The sequence below is a fragment of the Saccostrea cucullata genome, unplaced genomic scaffold (assembly GCF_032062105.1).
Source record: "Saccostrea cucullata isolate Sc308-1 unplaced genomic scaffold, CSIRO_AGI_Scuc_v1 ctg7562, whole genome shotgun sequence".
Lineage (NCBI taxonomy): Eukaryota > Metazoa > Mollusca > Bivalvia > Ostreida > Ostreidae > Saccostrea > Saccostrea cuccullata.
Window position 1 is genome coordinate 12,955 of NW_026927577.1, and position 18,141 is coordinate 31,095.

Genomic DNA, 18,141 nt, shown 5'->3' on the forward strand with positions numbered 1-18,141 from the left:
TTTTTTTTTGGTCACCATATGCCAATAGCGTTTGAAAATAGATAGTCAGCAATTATTCATCCAAAATTTTAGAAAAAAGTACAAAAAACGACATTTTCCCGATATTTTGCATTACGTCTATTTTTAAACATGTGTTACTATAAATAGAAATGGAAACCTCTGCTTATCATGCTGCATTCCATTGAATGTTCTTTTGTTCTTGTCAGTCACATAATATCAGTTACATTTATTGACAGTAAGTCGGTAAATTTTCCATCTCTAATTTGAGAATTGGTGGAAAATCAACATTAAACAGTTAATTTCATATGTGTCTATTTTTAGATATTTGTACTATCTATAGAGATGAGAGCCTGTCCTCAATAATTTGTGAGATATTATACTATTCCTTGTTCTTATTGATGAAATATTGGAGAGATCCATATTTTTATTATTTATGATTCAGTGGAGCTTCAAAATGATGGTAAATTGACATTTTTCATCATTTTATGAGACATGTCTATATTTAGGCATTTGAAAGCTATAAATAGAAAACGGAAATCCCTGAAAATAATATGCATGGCAGTTATTGGTGTCCAGTCTCGGACATTAGCATATTGACTTTTACAGTATATTTCATAATTACCTAGCAATGGCATCTTAAACTCTGTCCAAATTTCATTTTTTGGATTTTTCTGAAATATGTCTATTTTTAGATACATGTTACTAAAAATAGCATTGAGATCCCACTCCAATTTTTTCATGAGGGGACACTACTAATACCGACGTTTGACGACACGCATATGATTTGAAAAATTTCCGTAGACAATTTTTTTTATTTAACCTTAAATTTCTCAAAAAATGCCAAATTTTCCATTTTTCACATTTTGAGAAACGATGCTATTTTGCAGAACTGTTTTCTAAGAGTGGGGTCAATTCTGGAATAACTGGTTATATGCCCTGTATTCTTTAACAGTTGATGTTTTCTTATGATACAAAGATTTATATTTGAGTTCACTACATAAAGACAAAAATGCATTCATATTTCCTCAATTTTCATGTTTTTGTTTGGTCAAAAATGGCCGAAAATGGCCAAATTCAATGGATCCGTCTCCATGGCAACCGGGTGCACGTGGGAAACTTCTAACACCATATTTGCTGGTTTTGTACCAAGGTGCACCTGTGGTGCAAATTTCATCAAAATCGGAGATATGTCGTTTCCAAGCCCTATAGTAAATTTTTTGGTGCTTACAGAGAATGCATGTTAAACAACAATATAATATGTTTTTTTTGTTCAGCAGCTTAAAGTTTACATGAAATTACAATATATGTAGGTACATATATTATAATTACAACAATACAATACTGCTTTATATGAATAAAACTTTAAAATGGTTCTCTTGTTTAAAGGAAACCAAAAGGTAGAAATAGCAAGTATGATTTCAGAATATTAAATGTAGAGAAACAGTAGAATAGAGATTTAGATCTACAGCTTATTTAAATTATTGACAGGTAAATAAATTGTGTGTAAAAGGGTTGAATGACAAAACATTATACTGTTATTTTACTCCTTTTAAATGAGACAAAATACAATGACTTTCATATACAATAAGAACATATTTTAAACATACACTGCTAGTAAAATAAAACATTTAAGTTACATAAAGATGTATAGTTTGATAGTAAAAGCACATAGACAGTCATGTAATGTATATACACTGTACTTACCTTCTAGTAATAATGTTTTCAACTACAATGAAATCAGAAAAGTGTCCTCCAATATTACGACATTAAAATTTTAATACTGTATGAAGCATTTGTCCAGATCAAAAATGATTTTTCCCCTATAAATGAAAATCTATGTTTGCTTATCATATAACAACATTTTTCAAGTCACAAAAACCTGAGGTATAAAATTGCATAGACAAAACTATTAGTGCTTGCAAGTTTAAAAGATTCAGTCATTCTGTAGGATATTCAAAAAATGATCAGCGGTATATCTTGCAAAAACACAACATAATGTTTCACAATTACTAATGGTATAAGAATGTAAATGTACAAGAAAGTAAAACAAAGACAGATCTGCTTAATCTTCTTTGAGCAACAATGGAATGTAATGCTGGGGCAAATACAGTACACTCATCCGGATAAATCATGGCATTTATCATTAAAAAAAGATTTTATGGCACAAAAACGTATAAAAGAACCAACAGTATTATGGCTCGGTCATCACATTTTTGTATTTAACCAATGATAACATGGCTGAAACATATGTGTAAGGTTCTGAACTCCAAAAGGGAAAAGGCCCTTTCTCTGCATTATATCCATGAAATACCATGGGAACATTGAATCCAAAATGTTTTCTGTTGAGCTGAGTATTGTACCATTCTGGGGACTTCACTCCCTGCATAGCTATAATTGTGGCATCACTTGGAATGTGGGTGTCGTCTGCTATAGAGGTTCCATTCAGGTACTCCTTACGGTTAGAAGGATACCACCATGGCATGGAATTCTGCAAAATTAGGTAGGGTCATAACATAACTTCTAAGCAAATCGAATGTCATAAAACAAGATACCTCATATTTATGTTCCCCAAACGAAGTTGGGGAACATATTTATGTTCCCCAAACGAAGTTGGGGAACATATTGTTTTTACTCTGTTTCTTATTATTATTATTAAGGTCTTCCGCTCAGGCGGAAGACCTTCTACTGATTCTGATGGTTAAGATTATTCCTATTATTCTTTTTTTTTTCCTAGACGCCAACTTTGAGACCTCGTAACTCGCTCATTTCTTAACGGATTTCGCTCATATTTTCAGGGTTTTTGGACGTTACAAAACTCAATTAAAATGTTTTCATACATTTCAAAAATTCCCTTCCGCTTTCGAGTTATTTCCCTTTAAATGAAAATTTGGTACTGTTCGTTTCCAGACAAAGGCTCAGAAACGACAAAAGCTGGAGCAGAATGTCTACTGCATTTAAATACTAAAAGAATTGAAGTTGTGCACATCGGTTTTTCTTTTTCGATTTCTGCGCTCAAAACGGTGTTAGATAGGGGTCAAAAATGAGAATGCCTAAAAGCGCCAAATTTTACATATATTTCCTTGTGTATCTTTTAAATTAAAAATAATTTGTTAAGACATGTTTCACAAATATTGTGCATAATTTTAAGATCTATCATTTGACATCATTAAAAAGGGGCTGGCCCCTCAAATTAGGGGTCAAGGGAGCTTGAAAGTTTTTGCATTATAACTCAAAAACGGTAAATATTTCGATATGGTTATCGATTTGAAATGGGTCTTTAACATCTTATTGATCTCATGAAAACGTTATTTGTTCGAATCTTGTGTTATTAAATGAGCAGCAAACTTTATAATCCATGTACAGGTAACTGATTAATTTTATACAGCAAGTGAAGAATTCTTTATGCGTACGCGAATAACACGTACTATAACTGAAATAAACTGGATAAGAATAATATACTTAACTAAATTGAATGTTAAATTTTGTTGAAATAAAGTTTTTAACGTATTCTCTAGCTGGATGTCATACAGATTATTCAGAGACAACTTTCTCCTTGTATTTAGTTTAAATTACAAGACGGGAGATAGGAAAAATACTTATCATCTTTCATCCGATTGATACTCAATGTAGCATTATTTATAAAAAAAAAAAATCAAGCTTAAAATAATTCACTGTCATTTAATTCATGCATCGTGAATTTTCCTCGGACTTTGACTGTTTTTGTTTACAATTGTGCAACCCGTTTATCGATCGCGCATTGACCTATATACATTCCGGAGGTCAACATTACCGCTCTTTGATTTTTACGCGAGTCCCAGAGTTATCTAAAACGATGCTAGTCATCGATTTACTCAGTTTAAAATCAAGAATTTGACATAATATTTGCGTAAATCGTAAGAATATTTCTAGACACAAATATAAAGGTTTTCTTGAACATGTATGAGTATTAAAAGATAAAATGTCTGATTCTATTCTTTGACGAATGAATAAAAGGCGTTGCGATTTTACTCAGGTACCTGTAGATGATTTCTCTGGACGAGTCCATCGGTTACATTGATAGGTGACGCAGGATGACCTATCGATAACTCTGCCAATTTTGATTGTAATTGCACATGTACATGAATTAATGTTGAATTCTACACTTGTGAAGTACATTATAGTTTCGTTATTTAAAGAATCGGGATATCACAACTGCAACTTAATTGTTTTTAATTTGAACGGATGATTCTATTATTGGAAAGGTACACATATTTAGGCGCCATCGTCTCCCTCTCGACTTTGAAGTAATTGCAATCGTTACATGTATACGGGCCTATATCAAGTTATTCTAGTTGCTTAAATCATTTCAGAAAAAATTGCGATGTTGTTTATAATAGCAATTACAAACAAACATGAGAAATGCACACAGTAAATTGTAAGTGGAAGTGACGTTTTCAATTCTCATGAAAATCGAAAATTAAATTATAAATTTCTTTTATTTCATCGAATAAAAAGCTAGAATATCACAATGACACGATTTTATGTGCATGTACTTGATATTAACTAAGTACATGCTGTTTTACACAGAAGAGCACCCAACATATATGAGCTTTAAGAATACGAGAAAAAAAATGAAGAATTAGAAATTTTTCTTACAAATTCAAAATTGCTTCCTGTAATTTCAAACAAATATTCCAAGCCTTTAAATTCTTTCGTGTTTATTAGACTAAAAGAGATTAAATTATTAAATTTCCACTCATTGCGATACGTAACCCCCCTGAAATGATACAATGCTTTCCTTCAGACTCGAGAATGGCAGGCCAGGGCTGGTGTTGAAATCCATGATTAATCCATAACCTATTATAATATTAACCAATAATCATACGCGATCTTTTTTTTTTAATTCGCAGGTTGTCAAATAAATTTTTTTAAAAAGTCGGCAAAGATAAGTACGCGTTACTAAACTTTCTTATTCATAAACTTTTTAATTTCTAAAACTTGTGCCGATTAGAGTATACAATCGAGCATCGAAGTGTGTACATGTACTACATGTACTACAGTGTATTTTTTTTTTTTTTGGGGGGGGGGGGGGGGAGGGGTTACCAGTTTTCGGGGGATTTGATTTCCCGAATTTTGCATTGCATTTCCGACAATTAATAATTTTATTTGTTACATTCATTATTTTCATTCTAGATTTTTACACTATTGTTTTTAGCAATTCAACGTTAACAAAGTTAATAGAATATAATTGGTGAAAGTAACACAAATGATTTATAAAACGAAAGTCAAGCAATAAAAAGTTAAAGTTTGTATTTTGAAAAATAAATCAAGTCAAGTCACATAAAACAAAGACAGGTTGAAACGCTCACACATGGACATACACACAAATGTTTTGGTAACTCGGAATAGTCCAGAGTAAAGCTATATTTTCTTGATACGGAATGTCCAATACATCTAATGTTCACGTCCGGGATAGTCCACGGCAGTTTTATTACACATACGCAATTATCATACAAGTAGAACGCTCTTTGAGGTTGAGGATTGACACTTATTCCTTAGATAAATACTGAGTGACAAATTCCTTTTTACTGTCTTAACTTAACTTGATAGGTAAATAATTTTAGCATATGTTAAAAATAAGCATTAGAAATAATTCTTTTCATAAAATTCAATTCTGTTACATTTCAAATGAATTTGTAAAATTAACTTTATGACAATTGTCTAGCTGCAGATCTGTAGCTCGCTAGCTGTTCTTAAAAATTTGAGATGGATCACCAGAGAGCTACAGTGCTACACATACAGCATTATCTCAAATTCAGGCTCAGAAGGACTAGTACTATTAAAAACGATTGTAAGGAATGTTTAACTGTAGAAAAATTTAAGGAATGTGCTAGAGACACACGGTAAATAATATTTTTAGATTCAAGCAGTTGAAAAACACGGATATTGAATATAGCTTCAGCGCAATTTTTTCTAATATTTTCTATTTTTTTATTATTCGTATTTCTCAATTTATCATGTTCAAATAACGTGTATTTTTTTTTATTAGGGCACATTAAACCTTATTTGTCAACCAGTCTGACAGTGTCCATCTGTCACGAGAACTTTAAACTTGATAATAACTATTGAATGAGTTGAATTAGGACTTTCATATTTCACATGTGCATTACTTGTGACATGTGATTTTCAAATATATTGTGATTTTTAGTCCCGTGACCTTGATCTTGGAGCTTGACCTACTTAAAAAATAACATTACTTTAAAATGACCATAACTATTGAAAGCTTTCATTTTATAAACATGTAATGTATTACCCGTGTCAACGCCTTTGAAAATTCATTATGATTTTTGACCCTTTGACCTTGAAGTTTAACAGGCTTTTCCAAAATTTAAACATTGCCTAAAATTGACCATGACTTTTGATAAAGAAAGGATAACGCTTTCATACCTAGATTCACACATGTATATACGTATTAGCTTTGACAAGGCCTATCGAAAAAAGTATAGCTTAAGAATTCGTCAATACGGTAGCACACAAATTGGCTTTGCTTTTCACCAGCGTGTGTCATGGTGTGACGTAAGGTCATTTTAACAAGGTCAAGGTTGCAAACATTCCTTTACTATCTTTTTTAATAGTAAAACATAAATAAAATGAGATCTACCCTTAAAAGATTGCTTTAACATTAGAACGTGGCATGACCTTGACCCAAGGTCATTTCTCCCTGTCCGCAGCTCCGACGGAAGACCTACTCGTTGCTTTGCAACGAGCTCGGCTCTAGTTATTATTATTTTTCTTCTTCCTGGGAAAATCTTTTCCGCGAATGATCTTCTAAACTACACATCCGACTAAGGTGAAACCTTTTTTAGGGTCAGTAGGCATGTTATGTAGATTTGCGGAACAAAGGTCATTTTGCGCGCACGTGCTTGCAAGAGCGTGCACGTGCAACACGGGAAATGACCAATATAATGAATATTGCCGTAACTTTTTTAATTTTAGATGAAATGTTTTGAAACTCATAATATAAGGATATATTAGTAGCATAGACAAGATGATGTGGTCAAAATAGCAAGATCGCATGCGCATGCACGTAGGCTTCGCTCTGATTGGCTGAAACTAAAATATCAATATCTTTCTTGTTTTTTGATAAAATCTTTTGACATTTTGAATATAGTCATACATTAGGGAGATCTACAGCCTGATATAGAAGAATTATCATAAAAGAATGTGCATGCACATGTGCTTGCAAGAGCGTGCACGTGCAACATCAGAAATGTCCAATAAAATCGATATAGATATAACTATTTAAATTTTTTATGAAATGTTTTGAAACTTATAATATAAGGATATATTAGAAGCATAGACTAGATGACATGGTCAAAATAGCAAGATCTCACATGCATGCACGTGCGCTTCGCTCTGATTGGCTGAAACTAAAGTCTCAATATCTTTCTTGTTTTTCGACAAAATTCTTTGAAATTTTGAACATGATTATACATTATAAAGATCTACAACATGGTATATAAGAATTATCATGAAAAGCATGCGCATGCATGTGTGCTGCAATCTGATTGGCTGAAAATTTAAATATCTATACCTTTCTTAGTTTTCAACCAAACGGGATAAGATTTAGAATATGAATAGGTATAATGGATTCCTACATAATGGTACTATCAAAATTGAATGCACGAGCATTCATTCATGCAGACGCGTGCACGAAATACGCAAAATGCCCATTATTTAAAAAAAAAACATTAGAATATATTGTAAGGAATTTTTTTATTTATTCTCACGATATATAGATATGTTAATTGTTTAGACAACATGCTATGATCAGCTTGCATGTTCATGCACGTGCGTGCGCGTACAATGCGTTAAATGACATATAGTTGATATCATTGTACCTTTTATAATCTTTGATTAAATCGATACTGGTCATATTTTAAAAAATGTTTTACAGGAATAAGGCACAAAAAGGGATTTGGGGAGCGTTTGGGGAACATCTGTAATGGTCCCCGTTACAATTAGCACTAGTTACATTTAGCTTTAGAATTTTTTTGTTTTGTTTTCGTATGATTTTGTTTTGTTTTGCATTTCCTTTCTTTTGTTTTTGTTGTTTCCTTTTTTGTAAAAATTGACAACTCCACTGCTAAAATTAAAAAAAATATTTTCAAAAAAAATAAAATGAATTGGGGAAAAAAAATAATAACACTTACAAAACTTTTCACTGAACCCGAGAAGAACGCATTCCAAGGCCGATACTTTCTGGACAGGACATTTCTACACATCCATTGTACAGCTCTCTTTACCACATCAACTACTTTGGTTGGCACACCTGAAAATTTAAATATTAATTAAACTATGTTAAACTGTGCATCTTTGTTGTTTCTTTTTATATTGAAATGAATCAGAAATACTTTGATTTGTACAAAAATGTCCATACTTTTCTTCTGCCTAAAAATCGAGAGGTAAGTAAACTTTTTTGTCTTTTTTAGAGACTTGAAAACCTAACTAATGACAGACTAAAGAAGAAATCATAGTACCTTTTACCCATGTCAGCCTCTTTCTTGCAATATCGTAGGAAGTCCATGTTGTTAATAATGCGTTGATTGCCATAGATGTTGTAAATATTCGATCCTCACCTCTTTTCTGTACAATAAAATATAATGACATTTGCACAATGATTCTTCAGTAAGATACATTATGTCAAAACAATCTGCAAATAACATTTTACTTTTACTTACAATTGTTTTATTGATGAAAAGTGATCTATCCCCATCGCCGAGAAAGTCGTCATAAAACACTGACCCATCACTGTCAGTTTTGTAGGACATCAAAATAGAGGTGGTCATTTTACCACACAGGGCTTCTCTCAGTATCTCCTGAACTCGCTTCATGATCTGCAAGAAGATCGAGAAGATCTATAAAATTGTTTACACGCTGAGTTGTCTGTGAACTTTTCCCATTGTCGAATCATCACAAAGAGCACATGACTCATGTAAGCGATCATCAGTGGATGCTTACTACCCCAGGGCACCTAATCCCACCTTAGATGCTTTTAGAGGGGCATACATGTTTGCTCTACCCCACCCCCCTTTGAATTGTTTCAATGGAGTTTAAGCTTGAATGGTCTTTGCTGAATTAACATAGGAAAGTTATTTACATTTTATCATATTTTCGTGAAAAAAAAACCAAAGTCTAAAATGTATCTACCCAAATCCATTAAACTTTAAAATTAAGAAATTCAAGCATAAATAGTTGTACTAAAACACTCGTGCATATTCTACAAAATATAATGCTGTGTGGATAAGTTCAATACATTTCCATTTTCGAGATTTAATAATATTACTTATGACACAAAACTTTAAACTTACAACAGATAGTAAACATGGTACATGACTACATGTATTATAATTACATGAAGTGCTGTATCAAGGGATTCCTTTTATTCTTTTGAAAATTAATTGAAACAAAAATTGGAAAGATTGGTATCTTTTAAAGGTGCATGGACACAGATTTGAAGTTAATATTTTATGTGTAATATTACCACTTATATATTTTAATAGCATTTCACACAAAAATGTATTAAAAATTTTATTTCATCCTAAAAGTTACAATGTATTAAAAATTTAATTTTTTTAAAGACGGGTTTGATTTTATTCTTTATACTTAGGAAAAGTGGCAATATTGTTGTGATAAATGAAACATATTAAAACTGTAATCCAGAAAACTCAGAGTAGAAATGTTCGAAAGTTACGAACAGTATATCGTCAGTCCGTGCAGTTGTGGTGAGCAGATTTTAACAATTGAACGCACCCGGTGAATTAAAAACATCAACAATAACAGAGCTTTTGTTCTGTTTACAGAAACTGTGTACGTTTCACGGGTGTGATCAAGTTACTTAACTCTGTACACAACACTTAGCGCGGAATGACGATACTTGTGAAGGGGTTTTGCTTTCTAACATTCCTACTCAGAATATAATTATTGTTCTGGATTATAGTTTGAATATTTTCCGTGAAATTTGTGAGAGTGCAAGGATGTGTCAATCAAACCCATCGAAAAATTTGAAGTTTCAATAACCCGTACGAAACAGTCCGGGCGGCTTAGACACGGCTCAGGCACGGATTCCGTCTCCAGAAACCCGTGCTTTAGCATTCCGTGCTCCTATGTAAAGTATGTATGGAAAGCCGTGCCTAAAAGTGGTCGAGGCACGGACACGGCACGGGATATTGGCCGAAATATTTAAATGAGATCACACGGTTTTACAAAACCCGTGTCAGAAAGCTGTGCTAGTTTCCATATATGGACTCACGGATTCTGTAAACCTGTGTCTGAAACCCGTGTCCTTTTCCATATATGGAGACACGGTTTTTTGGAAACCCGTGTCAAAAAAGCCGTGCCTTATACCATATAAGGAGTCACGGGATCTGTGCATTTGTCTAGATCTAGGTCATGGCCTTTAGAGAATCTCTTGATGTAACTGTGGATGCCAAAATGGTTACTGAAACCAAACTAACTTCACATTGCTTTACATTAATGCTTATAGTTTTAGAATTTCAAAAGTTAAAACTCTTAGATGAATGTGTCCATTTACTTTCTGTTAAAGATTAACTTTATCAGTTACAATCCATGCTAGTTTTTAATTAAGATTTTAATGATAATGTACAATATTCAATTGTAATTTAATCTAGTAGCTATAAGTTTTCACAATCTGAGAAAGAATTTAGTTTAAATAAAACTTTCACTAGCACAGTGATGTCACATAAAATATACACTATAAAGGATTAGTGAAAGCCCATAAAGTCATTCAAATAAACTTAAACTATTTCATTGTCAACATCGCAATACAGGAAGATCATGAAAATTGAAAAATTGACTTATTTATTCTAGATTACACTTACTGCATTTAGTTCAAAAGTGAAGAAATTATCCCAGACTGACATAAATACAATTCCAACTGACATCTATTAGTTAAATATCCTTTAAATAGAGCAAAAAGACACATTGACTTAGCTCATGACCATGAATCCCTCCAATTTAATATTCAAATAAAGGAAGTTATGATTGAGCATGCTCAGTAAAAAGCCGTGAGATATAAATAAATAGTTTGAAGCAAAACCCGCCTGAGTTAAAAACCGTCTCCCTGGGACACGGATTCCGTGCCTCCACACGGGTTTCTGTGAGTGATGATTCCTAACTTTCAGACACGGAAGCCGTGTCCGTGTCTTGGACATGCAGAACCCGTGCGGCTTTTTAAAAACCCGTGCGGATTCCGTGTCTTAGCTGTGCCCATTCCGCCTCCAACTTTCGTACGGGTAGCTCCCATTCTATTTAACGAGACAATGTGTCATTTGTGAAACACAACTGCAAACACAAAAGCTTGCTTATGTCACTTAGCATCTGTGATCCACATAAAAAATTCATGAGTGTTTTGTATTTCAAAATATGTGAAAAGTACAAAAAAGAATCAAAAATCTTAATATTTTTATTCTTAATAAAAATTCATTCGTAACTTGATAGAGCTTGCTGATATAATAATAGATTCTATAACAATCATAAAATCTTTGTAGTCATTACATAATTGTAGCGTATTTAGTATTTTAACTATTAATTTTTTACCATATACCCAAGAATTCACACAACACACAGATTTCCATAATTTGATTATTTATATTGATAATATTTCAGAGTATGTATCAAGTAGTAAGGTTTGTAGAATAGAAGTAAAGACAATGGGTCAATCATACCAAATGTGAAAATAATTTGAAATCGATACTTGTCCACATGAGCAGAACAACATTTAAAAAAAAAAAAAAATCTAAAACAGGTGTATTTTTAACCACCATTGTAGACATTTCAGTTGATGCCATAATAACAGCATTCATTGGCACATAAAATGTATCAATGTGCAGGAAAATATTACAGTTTAAAAGTCTGACTTTTTCTTAACAAGAAATATGTACTTGTGCAATTCATCCTAAATTCTTTTCTAGAAATAATTAATTCCTGAATAAGTTAAACTTAGAAAGTTTTTATGAGTCATAACATTTATAAGACGTCTGTAGAATTCAGAGGAGGACAAAGCTATATTCAAGGATTTCTGTTTATACTCTTATCTATACTGATCATGAGCAGTGAAAAGTGCATGTAAGCATGCAGATGCCAAAGGATTTAAAGTAGTTTTTGAAAATAAAATACAGTGTGTCTTTTAGGAGAACCATAAAATTCCTTACAACTTATGGCAATCTGACTAACTGTGAACAATTGACAAAACATTGATTAATAAAAAGAAATTTGAAGATGCAGAGAAGGGTCATTGAAATAAAATACAATTCATTTTTTAGTTGCAGAACTGGCAGAAATTAAACTAGCACAATTAATTAACATTCTCCATGCATGCATGAGAAAAAAGCTAAAATCATATATTTATTTACAGAAGAAATTATATGAACTTCATATATATATGTATTTTTTAACTGTAATTGTAAATAAAACTCCGCCTTGCTAGAAAAATTTCATATATGCAATTCAAACTTTAGCTACTAAAATTAAATTTTTGATACATAATACTGTAAATGTAATACATTTGGCTGTGTATTCTTGTTTAGCACCTTTGGTGGAAATAAACGTCCACCAATTCGAACACAACGCTTAATGTCTTGCACATATACTCATGCATAGGAACGTTCAGATATGCGCTAAATCAAATCTGCGCTAACTTTGTGAAAAATCAATTTCTGTGTAATATTGTACATGCCAAATATAGTTCATTTACAGTATGTACTGTCATAAATAATTACAGAAAAAAATATTAAAAATAATTTCAATTTTTTTAAAGAAAGGATTTTCCAAATTTAATGAAAAAAAAATTAACTCTATCACATCTGCCTTACCTTGTCGAGTGTCCTCTCTCTTGGGAGACACAATGGTGACCCGACTTTTATTGGTGGCCACAGACACCTCAGTTATAAAAGTCTTTTCCTGTGGGGCATTCTCAGTTCCTTCCCCTGGCACAGTTTCCTCCGAGGTTTCCTCCTTTGGAGCCTCCTCCCCTGCCTTTTCCTCCATTCCTTCACCTCTGCCTCCTCTTTTTCCTATATGTACAAAGTGAGTTGCATAGAAAGCAGGAACACAACAAGCCATTCTTTATGATTGTTTCCTCAGCTATAACTCTTTCTTTTACAAGATATATTCTTAGTGTATCAAATTTATTCACGTTTTCATCATAAATATACCTTTAAATGAAAAGATGCAAAATCATATGGCTGTCTCTTTAAAGTGATATATGGCATATTTTTGATAAGTTCTGACTATCGAAAATTAAAAAGATCTTTCTATTTGTTTTGTTACTTTTATATAAAAAGAAGACTTTCCTGTAAATTACACAATTTAAATCAGTTGCGTTTTAAAGTTATCGCAGAATTTAAAACAATAACCGAATTATTTCCGACTCGGAAATAAATATTCAGACATAGTTTAAAGTCAATTGAAGTAATAGAAACGAGGGGATATTTAAATTCATGACAGATGAAAATTTTAATTTGAATGTAAATAACAAATACCGTGTAAATCTCCGCTTAATCTCATATTTTTATTTTTTACGTCAGATACGCCATATATAGCTATAATATCAAATTTTACTTGAATCTTACCATCGATTAAAAATCTTTATATGTAGCCTGTAATCTGCACATTAAACCCAACTTTTCTGTTTTAAAAGCTATAAATCCTTACCTCAACCTTTTCTTCAGATTCTTCTTGAGGCTGCTGATCCTCCTTAACCATTGGCTGTTCCTCCACAACCGGTTTGGGCAGGGAGACCATCTCTGGTGAAGAATGCCTTAGGGGGGCACTAATCTCCCGGTTGCCCCTGCTAAACATGGTGGGCAGTTCCCCAATGTGGTCCTCTGCCTCCGACCCTCCTTCGCTGGATTCCCTCTTCTCCTCTGCTGTCACCGGTCCTTTCTTGGGGATCGGACTGGGCTGAGGGCTGGAATCCTCATCATCAGAATCATCAGAGTCATACCGTGGCCCACGGTGCTGCATCATTCCCATTTTAACAGGGGAGATGGAGGAACTTGCCTCTGAGGAAGGAGTGTACATCATTCCGGGTCGCCTAATTTGCATATCCTGGAAATCCTCGGATCCACTGATGGAGGGTGTTTCCACCATCCGGCCCCTCCCACCTGCCATGCCCCTCCCCCTGTTGTCCTCCTCATCAGAGTCAACATCCTGTGTCTGGCGAATCGGAGGTAGGGACTTCTGTCTTGGGAATCTGTCTTCTTCATCGCTGACATCACTGTCTGATCTAAAGGTCAGGGTCAGCTGACCACGATCAGTAGAGCCTCTGGTCCGATGTGACACCCTCTGAGAAACAGGCTGGCCCTAACAAAAATTCAGACATATTATGCTCTCTATGTCATGTTACATTCACTATCTGATCTACAAGTTATACTATATATGGACTTACTGTATTAAAAAAAAACTTCAACTTAAAGTAAGGTACTACATGCACAGAAATGTTCAGGGGTTTGAATTTTTTACCCTTAAACTGTGCCAATATTTAGAGAAGACAAAGTTATCTCTTTAGCAAAACTGTGTGTGCATGAACAAATTTAAAATGGGGCAAATTAGTGTGTAAGTGTGAACACTGGGTAAGAATAACTCTGTATATTATAGTAGATGAGGATCAAAATATGACAGTGTGGCAGTGCAGTAAAGATGTGTGATATATTTACTGCAGTTCACATCTTTTTTTACGTAACAATCATTATTATTCTCAAATCAAAACTGACACTTTCATTCTTTTTAATTGCATCTCAATAATGGATGAAAACTTTCTTAAAAATGATGGCATGTGGTATCTAAACATATGTATGAACAAGTCACAGGCCTTACCCTGAGACGAACTTTTCCGCACAATGTTCCCATACGATCCTCCAGCCACATGACCCTCTTTCTGGCCGCCAGTATGTCACCCCCAGCATGTTTAAGAGCCTCCTCCAAATCTTTACGAGCATACTGCAGCTCATGATTTATTTTGTACAGAATCTGATGAAGATATACAAAGTATCATATGCTACTATATGTACATGTATATGTATAAGTAATCATGAAGTCATGTTGATATCGATGTAATACATGTATAAAAATATAAGAATATTAACAAATTCAAATCTGATTTAAAAAAAAATACATGCAAATTAATGACGTGCATCAGTCATGTAAATCAAATAAGACATGTATTTCCAGTTATTTAATGTGATTTTGATTTTAAAGAAGTGACACAGTATCAAATGGAGGGTATTTTAGTTCAAATCTGTTTAGGTGGAAAGTTCATTTGTTGATAACATTTTTTAAATTATCATGATAAAATGTTTTCATTTCATCGACACATAAACATTAATTAGTTTACAATGAATTTTGATGAAAAAAACTACGGAAGGTACACAGTCACATGACGTTACTTATTTTTCTTTTAATATAAAAAACACATCCCTACCTAATAATAAAACATTTATTATTAGGTAGGGGTATTTTTTTTATTAAAAGAAAAATAAGTAACGTCAGTCAGGTGCCTGTGGGAAGGTACTATAAAATTGAAGCTTATTAAAAATAAAAGAATTTGATTCCCAAATTAATGAGTATACACAGTATAGACTGCATGTAGAGAGTTTTATTGGTAAACAGCTGATTTAAAAAAAAAAGAAAAAGAAATAAGGAATCTTACTTCTCCTGCAGCAGTTGTTTGATATTCTTTATCATTTCAGCATCAGCTAAATGCAGTTTTTGAATAAAGTTTAAAATCACAGACCATGGAATATCATCAAATAGAGCAAAGAGTTGCAACAAATTCTGTGGTGTGCTTTGCCATGTGGCCACAGTTTCATTAAATGTTTGGGGCCAAAATGTTTGAACAGATGTGTTGAATTTATTATTTTTATCAACAAAGTTCCCCATGGCTTTCACTGCATTTAAAATCAACTCCTCATCAATGTAAGTTCCATTGTTTTCCAACTGGTGAACCTCAAGAAGAGCTGTTGTAATCCAAGCTGTGGCAAAATTGTTATTGTCAAATATTTCAAATCCTTCACGGAGCATAAACTCACTAAATGATCCATGAAAATACAGCTTGACATGACTTTCAAACAGTCCTTTCTCCTTGTGCCATGAAAATGGAGGAAGGCTTTTGGTTGTTTTCTGAATCTGTGAACTCCTGACTTTCTCAAACAGCTTCTTAACAATCATCAAAGTGTCCAAACACTGACTTATATGCAGTGAAATCAAAATTAAAATGCATAAGCACTGGGTATTTAATTTCATGTTCATTGATCTAACTGGAGTACTTTTAATTTGTGTTCTCTCTATAGGCTAAATTGGTTTTAGGTGTCTTCTCGTCACATTTGAACAGCCACTGGAAGAGAATCAAATTGTAAGACAGTACTGCCATCTAATGGATCTTTGATTCTAAAAGAAGAAAAAAAAACAGTTTATAAATATTGTATAACATGAAAGTGCATGGAATGCTTATCTCAGTGTAATTTATTCAATTATTGAGACTCAATAAAATTTTGTATAGACATTTCTTTGTCAGTAATACTAGTAAGTAATAATTTGGTCTCAACAAATCCTGTCGAGATTAACTGAATGCAATACAGATTTCTCTCCTTACAGTTTGTGAGGTTTAGCTTTGAATATTGTGTATAAAGGATACTGAGAACTTATTTGCCATATATATTTTTTTGAAATGTCCATGTAGTTACTCGGCTTTACATTAAAGGCAAGGTATATCTTGTACAGAAAAATTATTTTCAATTTTAGATATTACTACACAAAAGTGCTATTATGATACATGTTTTATCCAATTATGCCATTCGTGCAAGGGTTATTCCAGTAAGACAATAATTTTCAACTGACAAACAAACAATAAACAGCTGTGATAAACAGGTCCAGTCCAAAGACTATTTCTACCTACGTAGCTATAAATAGCTACGTAGGTATTAAACCTACCCAAGGTAGCTATTTTTACCTACTTTCTGCTTTACTTGCAACATGATAAATACCCTATTTTTTTGAAACAGCCACACTGATATGAATACTAGAAAATTTTGACGATAAAATGATTACTTCCTGAATCGGCAATTTTACATTAGTTTCTATGCAAAATTGATAATATACGAAGTAATCATTTTTTGGCCAAATATTTGTCATATCCATCATCAGTGTGACTGTATCAAGAAATTTGGAGCTCACCATAATGCGCCGTTCATGAGTTTAGCCACAAAATGCAAGTAAAGCAGAAAGTAGGTAAAAATAGCTACTTTGGGTAGGTTTAAATACCTACGTACCGGTAGGTAGAAATAGTCTTTGGACTGGACCTGATAAACTTTTGACAGTTTTGTTGAAATGCTTACCTCGCTTAGCATGGGTACTCAGGTTCCTTCAAGAAAAAGCAAACTAAATAACAACAAACTATAAACTACTTTTCTAATTATAATGTTAGAAGTTATTGAAAATCAGAACTTAAATCTAAATGGCTATAAAATAAATCAAATCAAGAAATGTTTTTGTTTATATTCTCAGCTGATAAACATCGGAAATAACTCAGGAAATGTAAATACAGAATCACCAGGCAGAAATTATTGTTCCGGAGAATTTTAAGCTTCAACAAGTACTTCATATAATAGATCAATTTTACAGTGAATAGAAAAATACTTTATACTATAGAATTTGTAAAGCATTCTTTTTTTTATGATTTATCAAATTAAAATTTCGGTGATTAGGTACTGGAACTTGCGAACTCGTGTGGTTTTCCGGGGCTTTAAATATCTTTCTGCAAATTTTCTGATGGATTGTATGGTCGAATTTTCGAGATATTTTAGGGCATATATTCTAAGTCTCTTTGAACAGTTTGAAATGGGGAACAACTCTACTAAGGAGACGCCTATTCTGCAGGCACGAAGCATCTGGGATGGGTGGGGCAGGGGGCATCCCCCTACTTTTTTCATATGGCAAGAAATAAGTGCTGACTTTCACCTATGTTCATTTGTAACCGGTTACACAGGTAACATAATAATTTCCGTTTATTCCGTTTTTAATTGGTTACAGTGGTTACAAAGACATGTTTTTTCATTTATTCTGTTTTTTATTGGTAATTGGTTA

The 18,141-nt window shown here is 33.0% G+C and overlaps 2 protein-coding genes across 2 annotated transcripts; both read right to left on the reverse strand.

Annotated features, from left to right (window-relative positions):
- Positions 1-1,246: 1,246 nt before the first annotated feature.
- On the reverse strand, positions 1,247-16,384 carry LOC134274823 (uncharacterized). The gene is made up of 11 exons (XM_062757059.1): positions 15,710-16,384; positions 15,558-15,570; positions 14,878-15,030; positions 13,714-14,364; positions 13,659-13,665; positions 12,873-13,073; positions 12,178-12,233; positions 8,721-8,876; positions 8,520-8,625; positions 8,193-8,311; positions 1,247-2,488 (listed from the first exon to the last, which is right to left on the reverse strand). Exons 1-11 carry the CDS (start codon positions 16,306-16,308, stop codon positions 2,192-2,194), a joined length of 2,358 nt encoding a protein of 785 aa, XP_062613043.1. The 5' UTR covers positions 16,309-16,384; the 3' UTR covers positions 1,247-2,191.
- Positions 12,213-15,052, reverse strand: LOC134274822 (uncharacterized). Its single transcript, XM_062757057.1, has 4 exons — positions 14,878-15,052; positions 13,714-14,364; positions 12,873-13,073; positions 12,213-12,233 (listed from the first exon to the last, which is right to left on the reverse strand). Exons 1-3 carry the CDS (start codon positions 14,926-14,928, stop codon positions 12,945-12,947), a joined length of 831 nt encoding a protein of 276 aa, XP_062613041.1. The 5' UTR covers positions 14,929-15,052; the 3' UTR covers positions 12,213-12,233; positions 12,873-12,944.
- Positions 16,385-18,141: the final 1,757 nt, after the last annotated feature.

What these genes read in the sequence shown, in the direction of transcription:
- LOC134274822 (XM_062757057.1), bottom strand. Translation starts at nt 14,928, where the DNA reads ATGTGGCTGGAGGATCGTATGGGAACATTGTGCGGAAAAGTTCGTCTC. An exon ending in GCGGAAAAGTTCGTCTCAGG is followed by an intron (nt 14,365 to 14,877) that starts GTAAGGCCTGTG and finishes AATTTTTGTTAG; the next exon opens with GGCCAGCCTGTTTCTCAGAG. An exon ending in AATCTGAAGAAAAGGTTGAG is followed by an intron (nt 13,074 to 13,713) that starts GTAAGGATTTAT and finishes TTGTACATATAG; the next exon opens with GAAAAAGAGGAGGCAGAGGT.
- LOC134274823 (XM_062757059.1), bottom strand. Translation starts at nt 16,308, where the DNA reads ATGAACATGAAATTAAATACCCAGTGCTTATGCATTTTAATTTTGATT. An exon ending in GCGGAAAAGTTCGTCTCAGG is followed by an intron (nt 14,365 to 14,877) that starts GTAAGGCCTGTG and finishes AATTTTTGTTAG; the next exon opens with GGCCAGCCTGTTTCTCAGAG. An exon ending in TTTTCATCAATAAAACAATT is followed by an intron (nt 8,626 to 8,720) that starts GTAAGTAAAAGT and finishes TTTATTGTACAG; the next exon opens with AAAAGAGGTGAGGATCGAAT.